This window comes from Lygodium microphyllum, chromosome 17, assembly GCF_053477565.2.
Source record: "Lygodium microphyllum isolate KBCC chromosome 17, Lygodium_microphyllum_v1.1.10, whole genome shotgun sequence".
Classification (NCBI taxonomy): Eukaryota; Viridiplantae; Streptophyta; class Polypodiopsida; order Schizaeales; family Lygodiaceae; genus Lygodium; species Lygodium microphyllum.
Window position 1 is genome coordinate 22,850,802 of NC_141151.1, and position 20,756 is coordinate 22,871,557.

General features: G+C 40.5%; 1 protein-coding gene across 1 annotated transcript in view; it reads right to left on the reverse strand.

Annotated features, from left to right (window-relative positions):
- Nucleotides 1-476: 476 nt before the first annotated feature.
- Nucleotides 477-20,756, reverse strand: part of LOC148021683 (uncharacterized) — a 91,625-nt gene continuing 71,345 nt past the window's right edge. Inside the window, exons 5-9 of the mRNA XM_087697174.1 lie at nt 7,940-8,397; nt 7,666-7,845; nt 5,998-6,166; nt 1,502-1,632; nt 477-1,409 (exon numbers count right to left, since the gene is read on the reverse strand). Of these exons, the coding sequence (XP_087553300.1) occupies nt 1,230-1,409; nt 1,502-1,632; nt 5,998-6,166; nt 7,666-7,845; nt 7,940-8,397 (1,118 nt within the window). The 3' untranslated portion in view covers nt 477-1,229. The remainder of the gene's footprint in view (nt 1,410-1,501; nt 1,633-5,997; nt 6,167-7,665; nt 7,846-7,939; nt 8,398-20,756) is intronic.

The window sequence follows — 20,756 nt, forward strand, 5'->3', positions numbered from 1 at the left end:
ATGGTTACAAATACAAGTTGTTCTCCAACAATCCATAGGGGCCTCACTGCACTTAACACAATAAAACCACTCTGTCGTAGTTTGCATTTGCAATAAAAATGACAACTTATGAACAATGAGGAAGGACACTAAACTTGTAAAGTCGGCCAAGACTTTTGCCATCCTCTTTTTTAGGGTTCAAAGAAAACAAAAGCCAAAGATTGGTCTTTCATGCATAGATGGATGGAGAGAGAAGAGAGAGAGTAGAGAACATATGTCAACTAGTGTGAACGTGAAAGCTGCAGTTAAATATTTTTTAAATGTAGTAAAAGCATTGAATGAAAAAGGAGTTGTACAAGTAGACAGATCTCTACATGTAAGAACATTCTGTAGTTAATATGTAGGCAAATGACTTCTAAAGACCACTAAGACTGATTTAAACATCTTGATAAATGCTAATATTTAGCTAGGATCAACCAAATATTGCCCTGTAAATGTCTAAATAATCTATGGTGGTGGTAATGACTTTGGCTCAAACAAAGGGCATGGTGTGCTTATGCCTGCCAAATAAGTGTGCATGCATGTGACTCTACATCCTACAAGACATCTCAGCTTTTCTTAAACATGCCTCTCCAATGTGAGCAACCGTAATCTCAGATGAAGAAAGGACCTACAATCTTAGATACGGCCTGGCAAGAAGCGGAATGGCTGCAATGGGAGCCATCCTGCAAAGGAAAACAGCCACACAGAACATGAAGAGCACCATACATAGGTTTCCCTATCCATGGGATGTGGTTGGACTTTAAACCACAAGAGTTCAAAGGATAACTCAAAAACAGATTTTCTTGGCTAAGCATTAACAGGGCATTTACATTATGCATGCAGCTGCACTTACATCATGCATGTGGCTTCCGGTTCAGTAATAGTTCTATACAGCTTTGGTGACTTACCTTTTTATCAGAGCATTTACATCATGGATATGGCCGCATTTACAACATGCACATGGCTTCAGAATATTTTGCTTAAAATCTAACTCTACTCTGGGAAGACATGAGTGTCACCCCAATGTGTTTCTGTTTCGTCCGAATTGAAGGTGTACCTTCTTCGGCCTCTAAACAGGCTTACCATCACTGAAGCATGCCAGATTATCATTGAGAAATGCACTACCATTTGGTGTCAACAATAGTTGCTGTATCCCAAATGCAGCAGCCTTCTCGTTGTCACTCCAACTCTTTCCATCTTTTCAACAATCATTTATGAATCCTAGGTATTTGTTCAGCAGGCTCTGGAACAGATTCACCATCATTGAAAAATGACAGAAAATCCTTGAACAGTGCACCTCCTTTTTGCTGCAAAGATAGTTGTGCTATACCGAAAGCAGCAGCTTTCCAGTCAACTTTGGGGCGAGTAAATGTTCCACCTACTGGAATCTGCAAAACATTGTGAGCCTCAAGATTTTCAGATATTAAATGTCGTGATTCTGTTTTCCATTCAAGCTTCTAAACAGCACAATAGTCCCAACCTTTAAAAAGTAGCTCTCTGACAGTTGTAGGCCAAAAACGTTGTTGAGTGTCACTGAAGGAATGGCTATTGTCATCTTGACTGCCTCATCTAACCAGTTCACAACTCCCCAAGTTGCAATTGCACTCTTTCCTGCACTCACAATAATGATATGCAACTTCACCAAGGAACAAAGTTCTTTACAGCAGAACAATTAGAGTGCATTACGGATTGAGGATTTACACCCATTTTAAAATCTGCTACTATTCCATTTCCATTTGCTGGCTAGCACATTGCAGGCCTGCAGTGCCTAGTGCTTTCCAGCTCCTACTACCTGCCCCTTGCATAGATGATAACCTCTATGCTGAGTCGACTCTCGTGTCTACTAACTTGGGGCACTATCTGGCCTTGCCCACAAACTACTGACAACTTAAGATTTAACCCAGCTGACAGTGTCCCAGTATAAAGGGTCAGGTCACATTGTTCCAATATTCTTATGTGCCCATAAACTGAATTGACCTGTAGACTAATTGAGGGTAGGACTACTCCAGTCCCACAAGACCCATAACATAACACTGCACGGAGAGCTAAAATTTTGGCATTGAATATTCACACTAGGAGACCAGCTTGCCAAATGGACCAAGGATGGACCGCCATTTTAATCCTAAACACCTACAACCATGATCTGCACGATGAAGGACAATTTCCAGATGTTGCCTCCACAGCGTAAGCATTTGGTGATTTTGAATAACAGCTATGTCAAGCATAACAAGCATCTGACTTAAGATGGCTTGCCATAGGTGATTGCAGCACTGGATGTAAAATACATGAAGGTGTTGATCTTGTTTGGTATCATTTGCAACTCTCGCACAAGGAACAAAGTAATATGGCCAACACAGATGGGCAGTGCCCACAACTACATCAGTCAGTTCAAATCTCACCTGCCAGAGATTAAAGAAACTCGTTACCCTCAAGAAGAGGAAAGGTAGTAATGGGATTGGATGATCAAAGAACATTACAAAAATAGCATGTACAACAATGCTAAAATCCCATATTAGATAAAGGGTGTTCTTATAAGGCTTTCTTTGAAATGTTTGCATCAGGTGAGGCAGCACATTTCTAGAGTGCAAATGACAAACGGGGTTGACACAAACTTGGCAACAGTTTGGAATAAAATTGTATTGCTCACTTTGGACAAGCTTTTGCTCCACCTCTTCCTTGCAATCCAACCATCATGCAGCCAATAATGTAATGCAGTGCTATTTTAATCTCATAACTGATTGCCAGGAAGCCTTCAAATGTCTCTTTGTAAAACAAGACTTCAGTGTAACACTACAAAGCTATTGAGAGGATGACATTCCTGGATAAGAAACCTTTCTGCAGTTTTGGAATCAGCTGTAATGTCCTTTGCTGCAAGATGGAACTAGTGCCTCCTTTAAAATAAGGCTTGGAAGTTGCGACTGCCCAGGCCCCAGAGTACAATTATCTCGAGGGTTTGTGACTAAACGTCAATAACATTAATGCCTGTGCTTTACTAGCTGGTTATAAAACACTCACTCATCAGGTTTTGAAATATACTAGAGACTTGCATCCCAACAGTAAGGCTTTGTCTCTCAATAAGAGACTTACATATTACATATGCAATACACATGCAGGCATTGAATCTTCAATATACCAAACAGGAAAAGCAGGATGAGTTAGTGGTGCAGGTGAAAGAAGCAAAAGAATTTGACATTGTTTACTAAGCTTTCCCTACTCAAATCATGCAAAAACTTGGGTTTGGGCCTGACCTGTGTTATATGATTCATTAGCACATGAAACAGCATTGCCAGACCCGTTTTGCATAAGAGATTTGTTGGTGTTGGCTTAAATATTTTTTCTGATTTAGTCACCAGTAATAATACCATTTAGAACCATTTTGGGTAACAGACTATAAGACACAATTCTACAAAGACGCACAACTCAAAAGAGACAAGAGAATCCAGAGGTACAAGTACCCTCCTGCTTTGTATTGCAGCAGTCAATACTGGTGGATATAAGGGAAGAAAGGCTGCCAGCATCCAATTCACAGTGCAGTCCAGCCCATGCAATCCTGCACACTACAAGTTCCGTATCCACAGAGTATGGCTATGATTCTGATCATGTCTCAGACAGGTCTCCAAAGAGCTACAAACACACTTGGTCGTGATACCTAGATCCACAGACTTGTAAGGTCTGGTTCTTTGTTCTTGCTTATGATGATCGAAAAGGGCCACGAGCCCCTTCATAGGAGCCAACCATGTACGAAAGAAAGACAACATGCCAGGCTGTCCAACACATACCATGGGCCTCTTTAGATTGCTGACAGCGCCGACGAGGTTGCATTCAGGTTGAAGCTTTGTAGTAAATTATCGCAGCCATAAGAGAGTCAGAGAAACTAGCCAATAATTTGAAATTAACTTAGGCTAAGATCTCAAGTGGCTTAACACATCCTCTCAAGCACAAAATAGAATCCCAAGGGGGATGAGAAAGTAGCACCTCTCTGACTGACAGAAAAAGTGGAGGGTGGAACATGGCTGCAAATGACATTGCACCAATGGCATGGCAGCAAGATCAGCGTAACCATGAAACACATTTCACTGGCCTTAAAAGGTGAAACACTTGAAGTAAAGGAGAAGAGTGGCAGGGCAAGGGTAGAGGAGCTGTGGCTGGCAAGCATGCAGAAGAAGGGTGGCAGCACGTCAAGATCTTCTTGGAGGTCACATGCTTTCCTTGTGTTTCGACAATAGCTTGAAATAATCTGTTAGTCAGGTTTTTAAGTAATATCTTCATGGGAATCGCTAGAAGAACCAACTTTGCCCCCCTCATACTAGAAGTTGAAAATGCAGCACCTCTTCTGGGGCCAAAACATTTCACAGTCAAAATGCAGCTGTCTTGGAAGTCCCCAGGGTTGCACAATCACGACACCAGGGCTGGACTGCAAAACACAGGGGATATGATGACAGCCAGCAGCAAAATCGCCTGATCTGATGACAATCAGCAGGAGCAGCAGTTATCCCTGACCCCGGCACACAAAGATGATGGCCATGATGACTAGCAGGGTGCTGATGTGGGCTGAACGCAGGGCCATGTGGCAGAGGCATGGCAAGTTGACAATGAAAGTGATTGCCTAAGGGATTGTAGAGGTGAACAGCATGGCTCTGGACTGCAATGCTCCCACGAACAGCAATCATTCTCCTTCCAAATAAGTTTCAATGGCGAGGATAGAGTATGTGCTTTGAAACCATGATAGAACCAAGACATAAGAGGAGTGGACAACACAAAAAGAATGAATATGTGGCAGAAGCAAGGAATTACAACTCAGAACGAGGCCTGCATGAAAAGTTGGTCAGTCCCCAAAATTGGGTCTAGACCATAAATGACAGCCCAGAGTTGAGGTCATACATCACCAAGAAATGACACAGATATGGAGTTGGATCAAACATCTCAAGCAAGTGTAAGCTCAATAGTTGCCTACTCATGGTTACTGGGCATTTTGGCCCGTGATCTTGTCGTTTTGGATATATATGGTGGCAACAATATCTCAAACGAATGTGTGCTCGAGGGTTATACCAAATATCTCAAGAGGATGTGAACTCGAGAGTATCTATTCATCATGACTAGGCATTTCGGCCTGTGATCTTGCCATTTTGGGTAAAACAGTCACAATGGTAGCTGCTCGAAAATGAGGACGGAGAGAAGGCAACAGTAAGAAGTTTGAGTCCTAGCTGCCATAGGCTAGAGCCTTTTGGGAATCTTCAAGTAATCAGTTGCCCATTAATGGATTTGGATGGGTGCACTACAGCTGAGGCAGCTGCAGTTCTAGTGGGAGAATGTAATACACCAACCATTACCCACAGCAATCTGGGCACATGGTTACGTGCAGACATGACTAGCTTTGGCAATGTGGCAATCAAACATTATGCTACACGGAAGTTGGGAGTGGCGGCCATTCAGTTGGCTGACTGGCTGCTAATAAACAGTAAAGTCAAGAAAGTAAAATGATAAGGTGAAGCTAATGGAGGTCTTTAGGGATGGAAATAGAGCAATTAGCTAGAATAAGTTTTTAAGACATCTCTGGCCAGAGATCACAGGCATTTGCCAAAAACTCAAATGCCAATTGACTTAATTTATGGTATGTGACTTGGAAAGCAAAGAAATAATTCACTTATTTGGGACTTTTGCATGAATGGACTGACCAGAATTCAAACAACATGTTTGCAGTATTGCACAAGATGCAACTTTTCTGGTCTATATGGCATGTCCGGAATTCGAACAATATGTTTGCAGTATTGCATATGGCAAGTATGTTTATACATAGAGATAAAGAGTTCTTACACTCCTGTCCAGGGGGAAGAAACTTTGTTGATCACACTTAATAACTCTATATACGCAAGATCCTCGTCACAAAATTGTTGTTATGGCACTGGACCCAAAAGTTTCTATAAGAACAGTTGAAACTTCTTTAGTCATCTGAGAAAATATGCTAGAGATACTTACCTGCAATTAGGACGTCGATTCTTGAACATTTTAAACTTCCTTCCATGTTTACATGAGCAGTGATGTGAGATGTTTGCACACTGACCTCTCCAATTTCTTTGGCTATCTTCTCCTTGCCCCTAGAGAGGAGAGAGAGTATGCCTCCAGCTAGTGGACCTCTTGCTAAGACCTGATACACAATAATGCTTTAGGCGATTCAATTTGAACATCATGCTTCATGGAGATAATTCAAGAAAAGCATAGTAATATTTATATGAGATACTTACACAAACTGAAATACGAGAGTAGAGTAGACCATTGGACATGAATTGTGCTGTTCTGATCCAGTTACTGACATGAGGCCAGTAGCACAGGCTTGTTTGCATATCTGCTCTAACTAGTAGACAGAAGTTGTTCACAGCCACAGACTCCAGAGGTACTGAACCTTTTCCTTTACCTCCACTCTTGTACTTCATCATGAGCATGCCTGAGCCCTTTCCACTCTCATCTTAGCCGGCAAGCTGCTACTTTCTACTTCTTCCCTGCCCACAAACATCTATATTGTATTTTATGAAACACTCTCTCTGTTTCTCTATGTTTCTGTGTTCACCACTTCAGTGTTTTTTTGTGAGGGAGTGAACAGGGGTATTGAATTTGGTGCCACAGCCAAAGTTTGGCTTTGGTGCAGCACATGGAAAACATGCCAATTTGCAACTCTACTATTTTGTAGAAAGCTGTGCATATGGGACTAAGTTCTACCTGCACTCGTTGGCCACACCCACCAAACTTCATTGCACATCAGGGTAAAAGGGCTGATGACCCCATCCTCAATTCCCTACCTTCTAGGGCCTCAGTGATTGGATGGCTACCATGTAGAAGAATCACCAGACCCTGCATTGCAGTCCACTCACATCAGCCAAACATGCGTGTTCTAGAATCTAGAGGCTGTCATCCTTAAGATTCTAGGTTCAGATTTGATGCATCAGGTCTCCCCCTCAGAGGATCTGCAATATAAAATGGTATCTCATGGCAGGCAAACCGGTGACGGGTCACTTTTCACAGATGGTGATTCTAGCTTACCTCTTCTCTCATGCCTCTGATTCTTTTGCCTGTGGTTTCAGGCACCCTCATATGCAGCAGGGCTGGCTACCCTCCAGCCTGGTTTTGAGAAGGGTGGTTGTTTGCCAAGTATCACCTTCTCCCTTTCTCAATTTTAGTTCAGTTGCTCGCTTATTTCTTTTCTCCGTGATACAAAATACTATGCAGTTCTACTGTCAAACATTGAACTTAATTTTTGTCACACAACAAAGCATAATATATAAAAGCCAGCAGGATGATGTGAATTTTAAAAGTGTGCTGGAGGAAGGTTTCAAGTACACATGAAATAGATTACAGAACCATTATACTTTTTAATTCCAAGTCTGCTTAAGTATACATGTTCCCATCATGCCATTAGTTGTGTTTTTCATCTGGACTCTACTTGCAGGTATTCCCAAACTTCTACACAAAACAAAAAGAAGTTTCGATAGGAAAGGAGACGGTGTGAGCTATATTCCCAAGTCACCTTTGTCTCATGATTGTAATGTGTGCAAAAAGAAAACAGCATTCCTACATGCACAGGTCTGAAGAGAGACCCTTCTGAAATGCTTGCAATTAGATGAGCAAACAGGTTTATGGGAACAGCCATACCACTTTCATTGGTTCGATGTCAATTTGGAAACTTTCTGAAGGCAACATCAAATGTTCAGGGGAAATATAGATCACCAAGTCTGGCATATCGTCATCCTGAATGGCAGGTCCAGCTATCTCACCCAACAAGGGATTTATACGAGCTAGATGTAACTGAGCAACTGCAGGGCTTAGATCCATCTGAAATAAAGGGCAGCTGCAGTTACAGATGCAAAACTCAATTGCAGCCAAGCCAACCATCAGCACCAATGAAGAAATGATGCAAAGGGCGTACCTCCAGTTTCATTGGCCTAGCAAGGTCAAACTTTTGTGTCCTCAAACTCAGAAAACCAGCAGCTTCTCCTTGAGAAGCATCGGACCACATATAGGCTTTCAAAGGCAGACTACTCTTTCTTGTTTGAAAAGATTTACTCAAGTCATTGTCATCTTCAACTGCCCAGTGACCAATCATAATGTCAATAAAAACTCTTCGACCAATGGCAGCTGCAACATCATCCTGCACCTTGAGATTTCCATCAACTAATCTCAGACCCCCCACAGGATCTTTGACAGTAGCCTCAAGTGAGATATTAATGCTCATAGTCTTTTTTTGGTCATGCAGTGTGGACTGCTTAGCTTGCTTCTGTGAACGCAATAGTTTTTTTGCAGGTGCCAATGCCAAGGCTACTTTTAACAAGCCATTGGTCCTGTCTTGTTGTAGATCTATAAATGGACCAGTAATAGTGCAATCACCTGTCAAGTTTCAATGATTATCATCATGCATGTGCCCAGTCATAGTACAACATATCAAACGAGAAAGTATCATTTGCTTTTCTAAGTTGTGCCAATACTTGACTGCTTGATCAACTCGACTTGGGACTGCTGTTTAACCCAGAATGCCTGAATACAGGTTTGAGTGAGACTCGCACCCACCATGGTCCTAAGTCACAGAGAACTTCACCTACTCTCATGCATATACCAATATATGCCAATTGGCTTGAATGTTAGAAACAGCTAGACAAATTTATTATGATGAGAAGAGACAACATATATGATCCATGTACTGGGAATATTGAACATAGATGACCTTTCCTAGCTTGATAGGGGATACTAAACACAGGACCATGTCACAGTAATGAGAGACTGAAACAGAAGGATTTGATCTTCTTGACAATATAAATTGAACCTATAAGAAGGAAATGTGATTGAGAACATCATGAGTGCATGAGAGTGCATAGTATATGTTTTTTGAAACACAGTATACATAATTTTTGTGCACTCAATTACTGCAGAAATTGGAGATGTAGCATTATACAAACTCTGATAACAGCATGTTCCCCTCCTCAAGTAGCCAATGAGACATTTTAGGGTTCAAAATGCTAACAACCTTTAGAAAAAACCAATGGTCACAAAATAGTTATAAACTAAATATGACAAATCTACATTACATTTTGATCTGCCAGTTCATTATTCCAATTTCAAATCTTGCAATCAAAGTTATTTCTTCCAATGGTTTTCTAAACCTTCGCAATGGATGAAAGAAAGATCTCCTTCCCTTTTTCCAATTTCATTTTCTCACATTGTGTAATTAGGAAACATTCAGTTACACTTTCGCTAAATACAAGACTCCAAATTTCAATTTCAAGGTCTCATTATTTGCTGAGAACACCATCCATGCTTGACGTTCGAGATTGAACTTAGTCTAACCCAGCTTGGCCCCTTGGTCAGGACAAAGCTGTACAAACATTTTGTCATAGAGCGGGTGATAGAAAACTTAGTCAAAAGGAAAGAGAATAGTCCCAATGAATGCCACTTGGATGCTTTTATATAGCTTTAAGACCATGAATGCTTCAGCCTAAGGTATTCAAGCATAGTTTTCCCACACTTCAGTACATGTATCTGTATGCATATCCAAACATACAGAACAAAGTTATGGCCCAAGTGTTTATTGAAATCTCCACACATATTGCTTAAGTCTTAAGTTTACTCAAATATTGAATTTTTCCAAGGATCCAGAGTTTTTGGATAAACTTTTACCAATTCAAGAAAATAGCAAAAACCTCTCCCAATATAGAATTTTGTCCAAGTCCTTCAAGTGGAAAATTTTTCACTAGACATGTGGGATCTCACTATTATATGCATAGCCTCCTGCTGAAAGTTGAAGAACCACAGATAGGAATGATGTCACTTGCTGAACTGCAAAATGCAGGAGGGTTGCGCCTCAGGCTGAGTGGGTTGATCAAGAACAGTCTGGAAAATTCCTTGCAGATATAGTGATCATTAAAAAAATATTGCTGGGAATAACCTCGACCAGCATTAAAGCTGATTTCATGAACTGGGGCAGCACTAAATATATGCTGCATAGGTATTAGGATGACCAGAAACTGCTGTCTTGAGTGTGGGAATTGTTGTACACTGTTGCATCGGTAAAATGTAACAGCTTGAAGACTCCCACCTTCCCTTTGAGTATCCTGCCCACTTTTATGGCCATATGACCGGTCCTCCCTCATTTGCATGCACCTAAACCTTCTACTGTGTGAATTAAATTGTGCACATTCTAACCTCATTTGCATTCACCTAAACCTTACTCCTACTGTGTGAATTAAATTGCGCACATTCTAACCTCATGGTGCCACTCAAAAATTGTGTACAATTTGCACACAAGGGAGCTCAGCTCTCAATTTTTTACAACAAACATCAAAGATGGCATTGTACACAGTAAGTGGGCAACAACACAGCTCTAACGTGGAGTCAGACCATTGACACACGATCAATACCTGCATTTATATCAAAAATAATGGCAGGAGCCCATCTTCACAAAGTGTGACTGGTTGTTGCAATAGCTTGATTAGAAGCTTGAGGTAATTGCAGGTTGCGATGGAGGAGGGATCCGAGCAGTTACTGAATTCCCACACAAAGTGGCTGAAAGAAGGCACTAAGTCTAAGGGCTGGAATAGATAGGCTTAGTCTGAATCCTGGAAAAGTTATACCTTCCAATTTCTTCATACTCCTTGCTATGCCTCTGTGGATAAGGGCAATAAAGTGGATCTGCCCTCTCATCTTGATATGAGCAGCAGTGAGCTTCTCATTCCCTTTTGTGGTTTTCGAGGGTGGAATATCGCCATTCTGGATAACCTGGCCATACTTCCCTTTTGTGGTTTTCGAGGATGGGATATAATTTGTTGAGGGGCAAGGTATGATACAAAACATCATTTATCAACAATAGTAGACTGTGCTAATTTATTTATGGCAGTAGATAACCTGGCCATACCTCCCTTGGTTTCTTGTTAAGATATCTGCTTCTACTTCCCTATGCACAGGGCTATAGATCCAGCTGGTTGAGCAACTTACTTGCTATGTATAGCCTACCTGAATGAGGAACCATACTTTGCATAGGGGTAATGGTCTCCTGAACCTACTTGCCTTATTTACCTTGAAGTCAAATTATTGAGGTATCTAATCTATGTCTTTCTTAGCACCTTTGTACAACTTCTTTTAGATTTTCCCCTTCTTCTTGCGGTAGGAACTCAAGGAGAAGAGAAGATTCGATTACCTTTTGGAACTGTGCGCTCAAGGTTTGCACCATAGCAATGTATGCCTCTTTTTGCTATTAATCCTCTCCTTCTGTTGATTGCTCTTCAAGTCCATCTATATCAAACTCAGGTAGTTTTGGCAAGTCTGCTAGGGGAATCATGACTGTGGGTGGCTCTATAGCTATAGGAGACCTTGGATGGGGTGTCTCTAGTTTTCATAAACCTATTGTCTTCAAGTCTTCGTCCTCATATCCTTTTTTCCTCAAATGATGGGCCAAGTCCTTCATAAACTCCAAAGACATTAGGTTGATCCCACGAGCCTATTACATGCTCTCCAAGGTTCCAACAAGATCAATCCTAGTTGACCTTTGAGTTCATTTTCTCCTAAGCCCATGGCTCTTGTTATGTGGCAGCTATGGTCTCCTGTAGGCTAGTGTATATAGCCTTCCATTGACCTTATACCTATTGATGCTCTTCTCTTTCTCTCACGTGAAGATTTGTTTTTGCCTTCTTTTGAGCAAGGTGGAGTGTGATGTCCGTGAATTGGAGATTGGTTTCTAACATTTGTTTATGTAACTCTTTCACTTCTTTCTCCCTAGCCTTAGTGCTAAGTCTCTCTCTTTAAGTTGAGCGTGAAGCTCTTGTACCTACTTCTCTAATTGTATGATGAATTTATTGTAGGCATCTGAAGTCTCATGCACCCTGTCCTGAAGTTCCTATCTAGTCTTGATTGCATCTGCTTTATCCCTTTTGAGCTCTTCGCACAACCGCTCCAAGTCTCCTAATCCACCTGTTGTACCTTGTCCTATAGATGGCTCATGTGCATTCTTGGAGAATTTGGCATGGTGATGTCTTTCCTCTTACATTATAGTGATGACTTCTAGTGAAGGTTTTGCTTTGGTAATCTCCATGATCTGTGCGTGCATATTCCTATTCGTATCATCAATTCATGGAAAGTTACTGAGTCAACTAGATGTGATTCCTCCATCACTTTCCCCTTCACCTTCTTAGAGCTACTCTTCTCTCTTTTGGCTAGAATTTCTACTACCTGCTATGAAATAGATTAGATCTTGCTCATTGCTTCCTCGAAAGATTCTCTTGTGGCCCTTTCATACTCCTATTGGTTGTGTTTTATCCTAGCTTTTCGACTCCCTTTTAGACCTCTTCTTAGAGGCACGGATTATCAATCCACATCCTTTCAGTTTCCATTCATCAAAGCCGTCTAAGGTTGAACTAAGCTCCTCTTCTTCTCTTTGCTTCTTTTTCTACATGTCATGCTCCTCATCACTAGGCTTGGGGTTCTCTATTTCTTCTTTTTGTCTCTTTTCCCTTTCTTGAGTACAATAATCTCCAAAACAGTCCCTCGGTGGTGTAAGCACACCTGCAAATTGTGATGGCAAGAATTTGTGAAGAGGTCCTACTACCTAGACTAACCGCTAGAGTCCGGGTGAGTGCACTACCATAATAAAACTTGGCCAAAGATTCATTGACACATTCCAACTAGAGGGCACTCACACCCTAGTTGACCAAATTTTCTACCATGATATCTTCTAACAACCATTTTGGGACCCTCGCTAGAATGATTGTGGCTTTATTTTTAAGTAAACAGGTAATGGAACACTTTTTTTGTGACTTTTAGCTCTTCTTCTATGATCGCTTTCAATAAGACTCCATTGTTCACTACGAACTTTCCACCTTTGTGAGACTTGGGGTGTTCACTGTGCTCTAGTATACTTTATTGTTCCATCTTTGATCCCAAGTGTCTCCTCTATTAGCTTCGGTTTGAGTTTAATTCTTGCCTCCTAGCCTTCATAGCACTGATCTAACTTTCATGAGTAGATGAATCTGTTAGTCCTAGTGTCTGGAATGCTTGATAGGAGCCACACATATCAAGAAATGGATGCAAGTTCCTGTGGGCCTGACATAATCCGCTAACCCACAGTTGGCTATGAGTTCTAAGGTGGTTTGTTATTTGTAAACTAGGCTTTCAAGATTAGTCAAGACTCGAAATTGCAAGGGAACCCACTCCCCACATGCTTACCTCCATATTAAAATCTTGTCTCCACTGCGTAGAAAACAACAATTTGTCTTCATTCAAGGGGTCTCTAATGAGCATTGGGAGTGGTGTGGGATGGAGTGGAGGTGGTGGTTGAGCTATCATCTACAAGTTAACAAAAAAGAGTAACCATTAGAATTATTTAGTAACAAAAACTAAATTAAATTTACTTACTTGCTTTTGACATGTTTACCTAGTTACCACAAAAAGTTCACTTCGCGTGGGTAGTCAAGGTCATGTATAAAGCGGGTCCCCTTGTGATTTCAAATCCTAACCAAACTTGAAAGCCTGGTTGACAAATCACAAACCACCTGGAAACTCATAGCCAACTGTGTGTTACCCAACTACGTTGATATCACATGAACTCGCATTCATTTCATGATGTGCGACTCTCGTCAGGACTCATTTTCCAAACACTAAGACCAAAGAGTTCATCTATTCATTAAAGTTTGGTCATCAACACTATAAAGACTAGGAGACAAGAATTGAACTTAATCTAAAGTTAATAGAGGAGACACTTGGGATGAAAGCTAGAACAGGAAAGTATACCAAAGCACAACAAACACTCCAAGTCTTATAAAGGTGGAATGAGTCACTAGTGAACACAAGAGTCTTATTGAAAGCAATCCCAGAAGAAGAGCTAAGAGTCACAACGCATGTGTTCTATTACCTATTTACTAAAACAAAGCCACAACCATTGCAACCAAGGTACCAAAATGGTTGTTAGAGGACATCACGGAAGGGAATCTGGTCAACTAAGAACTGACTAGTTGGAATGCCTCAGTGAATCCCTAGCCAAGGCTCACAAGGTCCTCCAAAAGGATTCAAGGATGGAGCTCAACCATACGAAGGCAAGGAACAGCATTGTCAATTATGGCAATGCGCTTACTGTGCTCTAGTAGTCAATCTAGGAGTTTTTCACGAAATCTTGTCATAACAGTTTGTAGGGCTGCCTACACCACCGAGGGTCTAGCCTAGAGATCAGAGTACTCAAGGAAGGGAAAAGAGATAGAGAGAAGAAACAAAGAACCCCAATCCTAGTGAGGAGCATGATAGGCACAAAAAAAAGTACAGAGAGGAACAAGAGTTGAGCTCAACCCCCAAACAACTCAGATGAAGGGAAAATCAAAGAGCAGCAACTTATAATCCATGCTACTAAAAAGAGGTCTAAAAATGAGTGGAAAAAGATGAAACACAACCAAGAGAAGTATGAAAGGGCCATAAGAGAATCTTTCAAGGAAACAACGAGTAAGAATGATCAATCTATTTCATAGTAAGCAACAGAAATTCTAGGCGCACATATCCAACAAGCTATTGAAGTAATCTTAAAAATCAAAATTTAAATTTTAGTTTCTAGGTCATTATTCATTTTTCGTTTCAATCTATATTTTTAAGAATCTTTCTTCTACCTCTCCTAAATCTAATTTTCATCAAAATCTCATCATTCATGATTCATGAATCATGATTCATCTATCCCAATACCTCTTCCACTTCATCTACACCCTTAATCTTGATTTTGACCTACCTTCTCTTTCTCTTGTACTATGTAGCTTGGTGTGGCCAACATGGTACAAGTGGTTATTGACAATGCCTCCAAATGTCTGAGCATGGGACACTTGCTTTAAGCAGAGTTCCCATCTATTTTTGAACCCTATGTGCCACCCACTGCATTGATCTCCTCATGGAAGACATTGGGTCACTTGATTGGGTGAAAATGATTGTTGCGGATGCTTGCCATATTCTAGATTTCATTACAAAGAAGATAAAGATCTTTGTTATCTTTCACCCCTACAGTGATGTGAAGCTAAAGAAGCCCTCTAAGACTCTCTTTTTTGCCATGTGGTTGCTTTTAGAGCAACTACATGATGTGGAAAATAAAATTCAACAAGCCATGGTTTCGGAGGGGTTCAAGGTGTGGCTGCAAAAGGAGCCAATCTCAACCATAGAAGAGGGGAAAGCCATTCAAAGGCTTTCCTTGAGACAAGCATTTTGGCATGATGTACATGCATTGATCATACCGACTACCCCCTTGTATAGGGTGTAAGGCATGACTGACATGGAGGGCACCACCTTGGGGATTCTCATACACTTTATGAGAGATGCCATTGAGAAGATCAAGGCCTGTAGAGTACTTGATGTCGAGGACCCAAAGTAACTACTTTAAATTTTATACAAATCCATCAATTCCTTAAGTTTTAATTTCGAAAGACTAAATGCAATGTTTTTTTAAAATGTAGTGTTGATATACCACGCCAAGACGTGATGACATCCTTTACTTGGTCGAGAAAATATGAAAGTGGATGACACGACCCATCCACGATCTTGCTACCCTCTTGCATCCTACCTGTAAATCTCCATTAGGAGTTGGCAGCCAATAGAGATGCCTAACTTCCGAAGGCATTGGACGAGGACCAACATGTAGCATTCCTACAAGAAATCATCAATTATAGAGACCAAAGAGGATCTGCTTTTGCCAGTGCTCTATGCTGGAAGATGCTCTCGTTGGGCAAGCCTCTATTTTCATGGGAATCCTTTAGATATCAAGTACCCAATGTCCAAAAATTTTCCCTTAGACTACTTACACAAGTGAGTTGAACTTTTGAAGTTTGAAGTTTGTAATTTAAAATTATAAGTTCTCACCTAGAGGCTAGAACCTTAGGAGTTCATAATCTTTGATTGCTATATGAAGCTTGAACATTGAGATGATTTTAACTTTTTTGCCCAATGTAGGATTGCTCGGCTAGTGTGTGTGAGAAATTGGTCAACATATTCTCTTACACACTAAGATCCGAAATAAGTTAAGTACACAGCAATTAGCGCAACTAATTTATTGTTGATCTAACTTACATATACTACGGACTATGCATGAGATGCTTATGGCTAGACAAGTAAACCCTGCGTTAAAATTTTAATTATCCAATATCTTCCACAATTAAATGTGAATCTTCATATGCAGGTTGCAACACTCAACTTATCATTTTGTTCCAATTAGGTAAATGTTGATGAGTTGAAGTTGAGCGGGATCACCATGAAGAGCATCAACAAAGAGTAAAATAAGCAGTAGGAGGCCATCTTCAAGAATCTCTACATGGAGCTTAAGGAGATTGATCGTCGAGTCTCATACACCCGTCCGAGGTGTTGGGTAGTTGCTCGAGTTGTGAGCACCATGACCACCGCTGCACCAACCATCAGAACCTACATGAGGCGAGGCTCAAGGAGTTCTCTATTGCAGAAACAATTGTTGTAGAGGATACTTCAGTTAGAGAGCCCAAGTATGATGATGATGGGAACGTCACATCAGTGATGGGGACTTTGATGAGCCGTCTAAGGTCACTTCTAGTAAGGGCAGCTCTCCACCTTCCGATGTATCTGGGCCTGTGGCAAGTCCTCATGAGCAATGAGCCATTTTTTATTTTGTCACTTAGAGTCTTTTATGAGCATTGAGTGATAGGCTATAGCATGTGCCATGGCAAATACCATTTTGTATATTTTTCTCTCACTCAAACGAACATGTTACAGTTTACCTAGCTCTAGTTTCAACTCTTATATGGCCTTGCAATTGTTGTCTAAACTCAAATTCATGGAAACTTTGTGCTTTCCATGATCTATCTTTAAGTTGCACAATTTTTATGTGTGTAGACTGATATTATATATAGTTTATATGTATTTTTCAAATGAATCTACAAAACAATGTACTTTATTCTTAAAATTTTTGTGTACATACTATACTGCACATATTCAGTACTGAACATATCATACTAAAAGTACGAAACCATCCTACTCTCAATTGACGAAAGGCTATCCAGTCGAAATACAGCCAAAAGCCAAAACTCTTCACAATCAAGGCCAATGGCAAATTCATATAATCCATTTTTATGAGTCTGATTTTGTCTATACTACTTTAGTTATGCAAGAACTGATTGTAAGTCACCATGGAGACCCAAATTGATATCAGTATGATTTTGAACAAAACTCTATATTCAAAGATGTTCCACAAGGTAATCCTCCATCCTCTATTTCATTTGAGCATGAGTTTGGTACTTCCCATTCACCTTCACATTTCCCACCCTTCCCTCCCACATTTACTTAACATTTAGATTCCTTTTCTTTTCATTTCTAGCATTGGCTTGGTTTGCATTTGCATCTACAGCAGGTCATTTTTGTGTTTTCAGCACTTCTCTTGATCACCTGCTCCAATTGGTGATTACTGCACTTGGGATTCGTCTCCATTGGACAGCACACATCAACACCTCCCTCAACCCACTCCCACGAGATCAACCAGTTATTGGACAACTTTGCCCTTGAGCATTCTATGCATTCTCTCATTCATTTACAGCATTGATTCAATCACTTCAGAGTTCTCTTTCTTCTCTGTTTGTGTTTGTATTTTTGTGTTTTGCATTTAGGGTTTGCGTTTATTGCGTTACTATCTAAGTTATTGAGTTTCAACCATGTTCGTACATTCTATGTTTTCTCTATGCAAATCCTAGCATATCTTCACACCATGATCTATCATCCCTTCGTCCACCATTCAACCATCACCCTGTCATCCTTCGATGCAGTCCTATCCATCACCACCAACAAAATACAAGCAATCTTCGACTCCAACAATATCCATCCACCTTAGCTCCAATTATTCAACAACAACAACCATCCCTCCTCTACAAAAACTTCTTTATCGCCTGTCCTTGCATTCTCATCTTCGGCGCTCGCTACATCAAGCTAATGTTGCACTCTACAAGCTCGACACGAGACCATTGGACAGACCCTTATTATTTCAAGGGCTTGATGCACAAAGCGTACAACTATCTGTCATCTAGTCTACTCACATGTGCAAGCACAACAAACTAGCCTACCAAACAATAGATCAATTGAAGGAAAATGTATTAAGTGCACTTACCAATGCTTATGTGCCGACAAGCATCACTCCATGATCCACATGCACAGCTCTTTACTCACAATCTTACTTCTGTTGTTGCCCACATAAGAGAGGAGTCATTGACAATGAGCTTGAGGAGATGAACAGAAGGAGACAACTTTACATTGTCACGTCCCTCACTCCCTCATATTCTTAACTTCACACACTTACGCTTGCACACTCAACTTACCAAGAAGATAGGATAGAAAAGAAGAGGAAAGAGTGCAAAAACTTCACATCACCATGTCCCTCACTTCACACTCTTTCTCACACTTCCTCTCCTTCATTCTCACACATAGATAATAGAGTAGCAAGAAGATAGATAGCAAAAGTTTACACAAACATGAATTGCTTCTTCCATTCTTTTTCATCCAAGTTCTCTAGGGTTAGGGTTTCCACCTTCCCCTTGGCCGTCCAACCCACTTTTGTGGCCATATGACCAGTCTTCCCTCGTTTGCATGCACCTAAACCTTACTCTATATGTGAGAATTAAATTGTGCATATTCTAACCTCATAGTGCCACTCAAAAATTGTTTACAATTTGCATGAAAAGAAACCCGGCTCTCCATTGTTAACAAAAAATATTAAAGATGGCTAGGATAATAGTTCCACAATTTCTTCCCAAAAATTCGTGGATGTCTTTTTTATTTTATGGTTAACGCATGGTATAGCACATATGTCATTTTGGATTATCTTGTTGATTTAGCACAAAATCGCCACATGAAGCAACACTATCATCACGTGTGGTGCTTGTTTCTCGTCAATTGAGGATAGTTGCTTGTCAATCCTTAGGTAATGTTATAATAATCTATTTATTTTTGTTGCTATATATTCACTTAGTGGATTTTATTTTTCTATTTGTTGCATAATAGTGACTAGTTGCATTGTGTCAAGTGAAGAGATGTGGGTACACTAGTCATATGTTGTGGTAGAGACCACCATGCCTAGGAAATCAGGATTTTCTTTCTCTGGATCTTCTCATGCTTTAGAGATCACCATGCCTAGGAAATAAGGATTTTCTTTCCATGGATCTTCTCACGCTTTCAATACACTAGCTGCATACCTCTTCGGCAAGGTGTGCCATTTCTTTTTTGTGGGGCTCAAAATTCTGCACAAATAGTAGATTGGGAACACCTAGAAGGACTAGTACTGAAGTTACTTTTCATTTTTTACAACCACGAACTAACTGAAATCACAGATATAGGGTAGAATGCAAATTTAGATCTTCCTTTCTCTACTCAAATATAAGAGAAAAAATGGAAATGACAACACCCGTACTTGTTTCACATCATCAATCTGATGGAATAAAAATGGATATGACAACTCCTATCATCTCTCAAAAGGTTTTGTCAGTTGCAAATGTGTACATTTTGCTGGGATATTCTGAATCTTTCTATGCCACAGATAATAAACAAATGCATGATTTTTTCAGGCTACAAATGGAGAAAAATAGACGATGGCATTTGTGTTACTGTAGGAAGAAGGGGCAAACAAGTTAACTACTATTACTACTACTACCACCACCACCACCGGCGTACAAGTGCGTCGACCTAGGGGCCAAGAGTCCAAGAGTGGTGATTACACACTAATAAACATAATAGGACCTGGAGTCCAATAAATAGGACTCAACAGCCCTAACCCTAAAGTGCCCTTAGTGCATTTGTATTAAGTCACTTCATAGCCACTATGACCATTGCTATTAGTACCCATCCAGATGTTCAAGGATGTAACATATTTTTCCTTGTGAATGATTGTTGTCCTCAGCAATATCCTCAAGAACAAAGTGGGAAAAACAACTCTTCAATGAATGTATTGGCTACCAAGTAGCCTCCACCTCCAAGCAGTTCTTCCACTTGACCAAATACTCAGGATAAACAATCTGACACAATCATTCAGTCCTATGATCAGGAACCAATTCAGGTTTGAGTGGAACATAATGAGCAGTGTCCTCAAGCCATGAGACTTCCTCAGTTGAAAGTATCAACTCACCTTGCCTCAATTGTTCTTTCAAACGACTCACATGGAACACCGATTGGACTCCGCTCTCCAAAGCTAAACCAAGCTTGTAGGATACACTACTTATCTTCTTAGCAATCTAGAAAGAGCCACAATATCTCAAAGATAGCTTACAACACTTACTAGTAGTTATTGAATCGGAGTCCTTTGGGACTTTAAGGGATACCCACATGTCCTCCTAGAGTTGTTGATTAGCATAATACGTAGCACAACCTTGGGCTGTCTTAATGCTTTCCCTTGCAATTGTCAACATCAATTGCATATCATGTAGAAGGTCACACAAAAAGTGTGTTTACACCACCTTGAGCTCGATGGCAATCGGTGGTTTCGGCTCACAACCGACATACGCATAAATGGCCTATACCCAATAGCCAAAAGCTTAGCACTATTACAAGCAAATTCAATCTAAGATAATGCTTCCAATCACATTGTCTTTGAAAGACATGCACACAACATATCCTCCATAGTTCGATTTGTCCTCTTGGTCAGTCCATCCGTTTCAAGATGTTCCAAGGACAACGTAGACAATCAAGTTTTCACTTTCTAAAAAACCATCTACCAAAAATTGACAATGGACTAGAATCTTGAT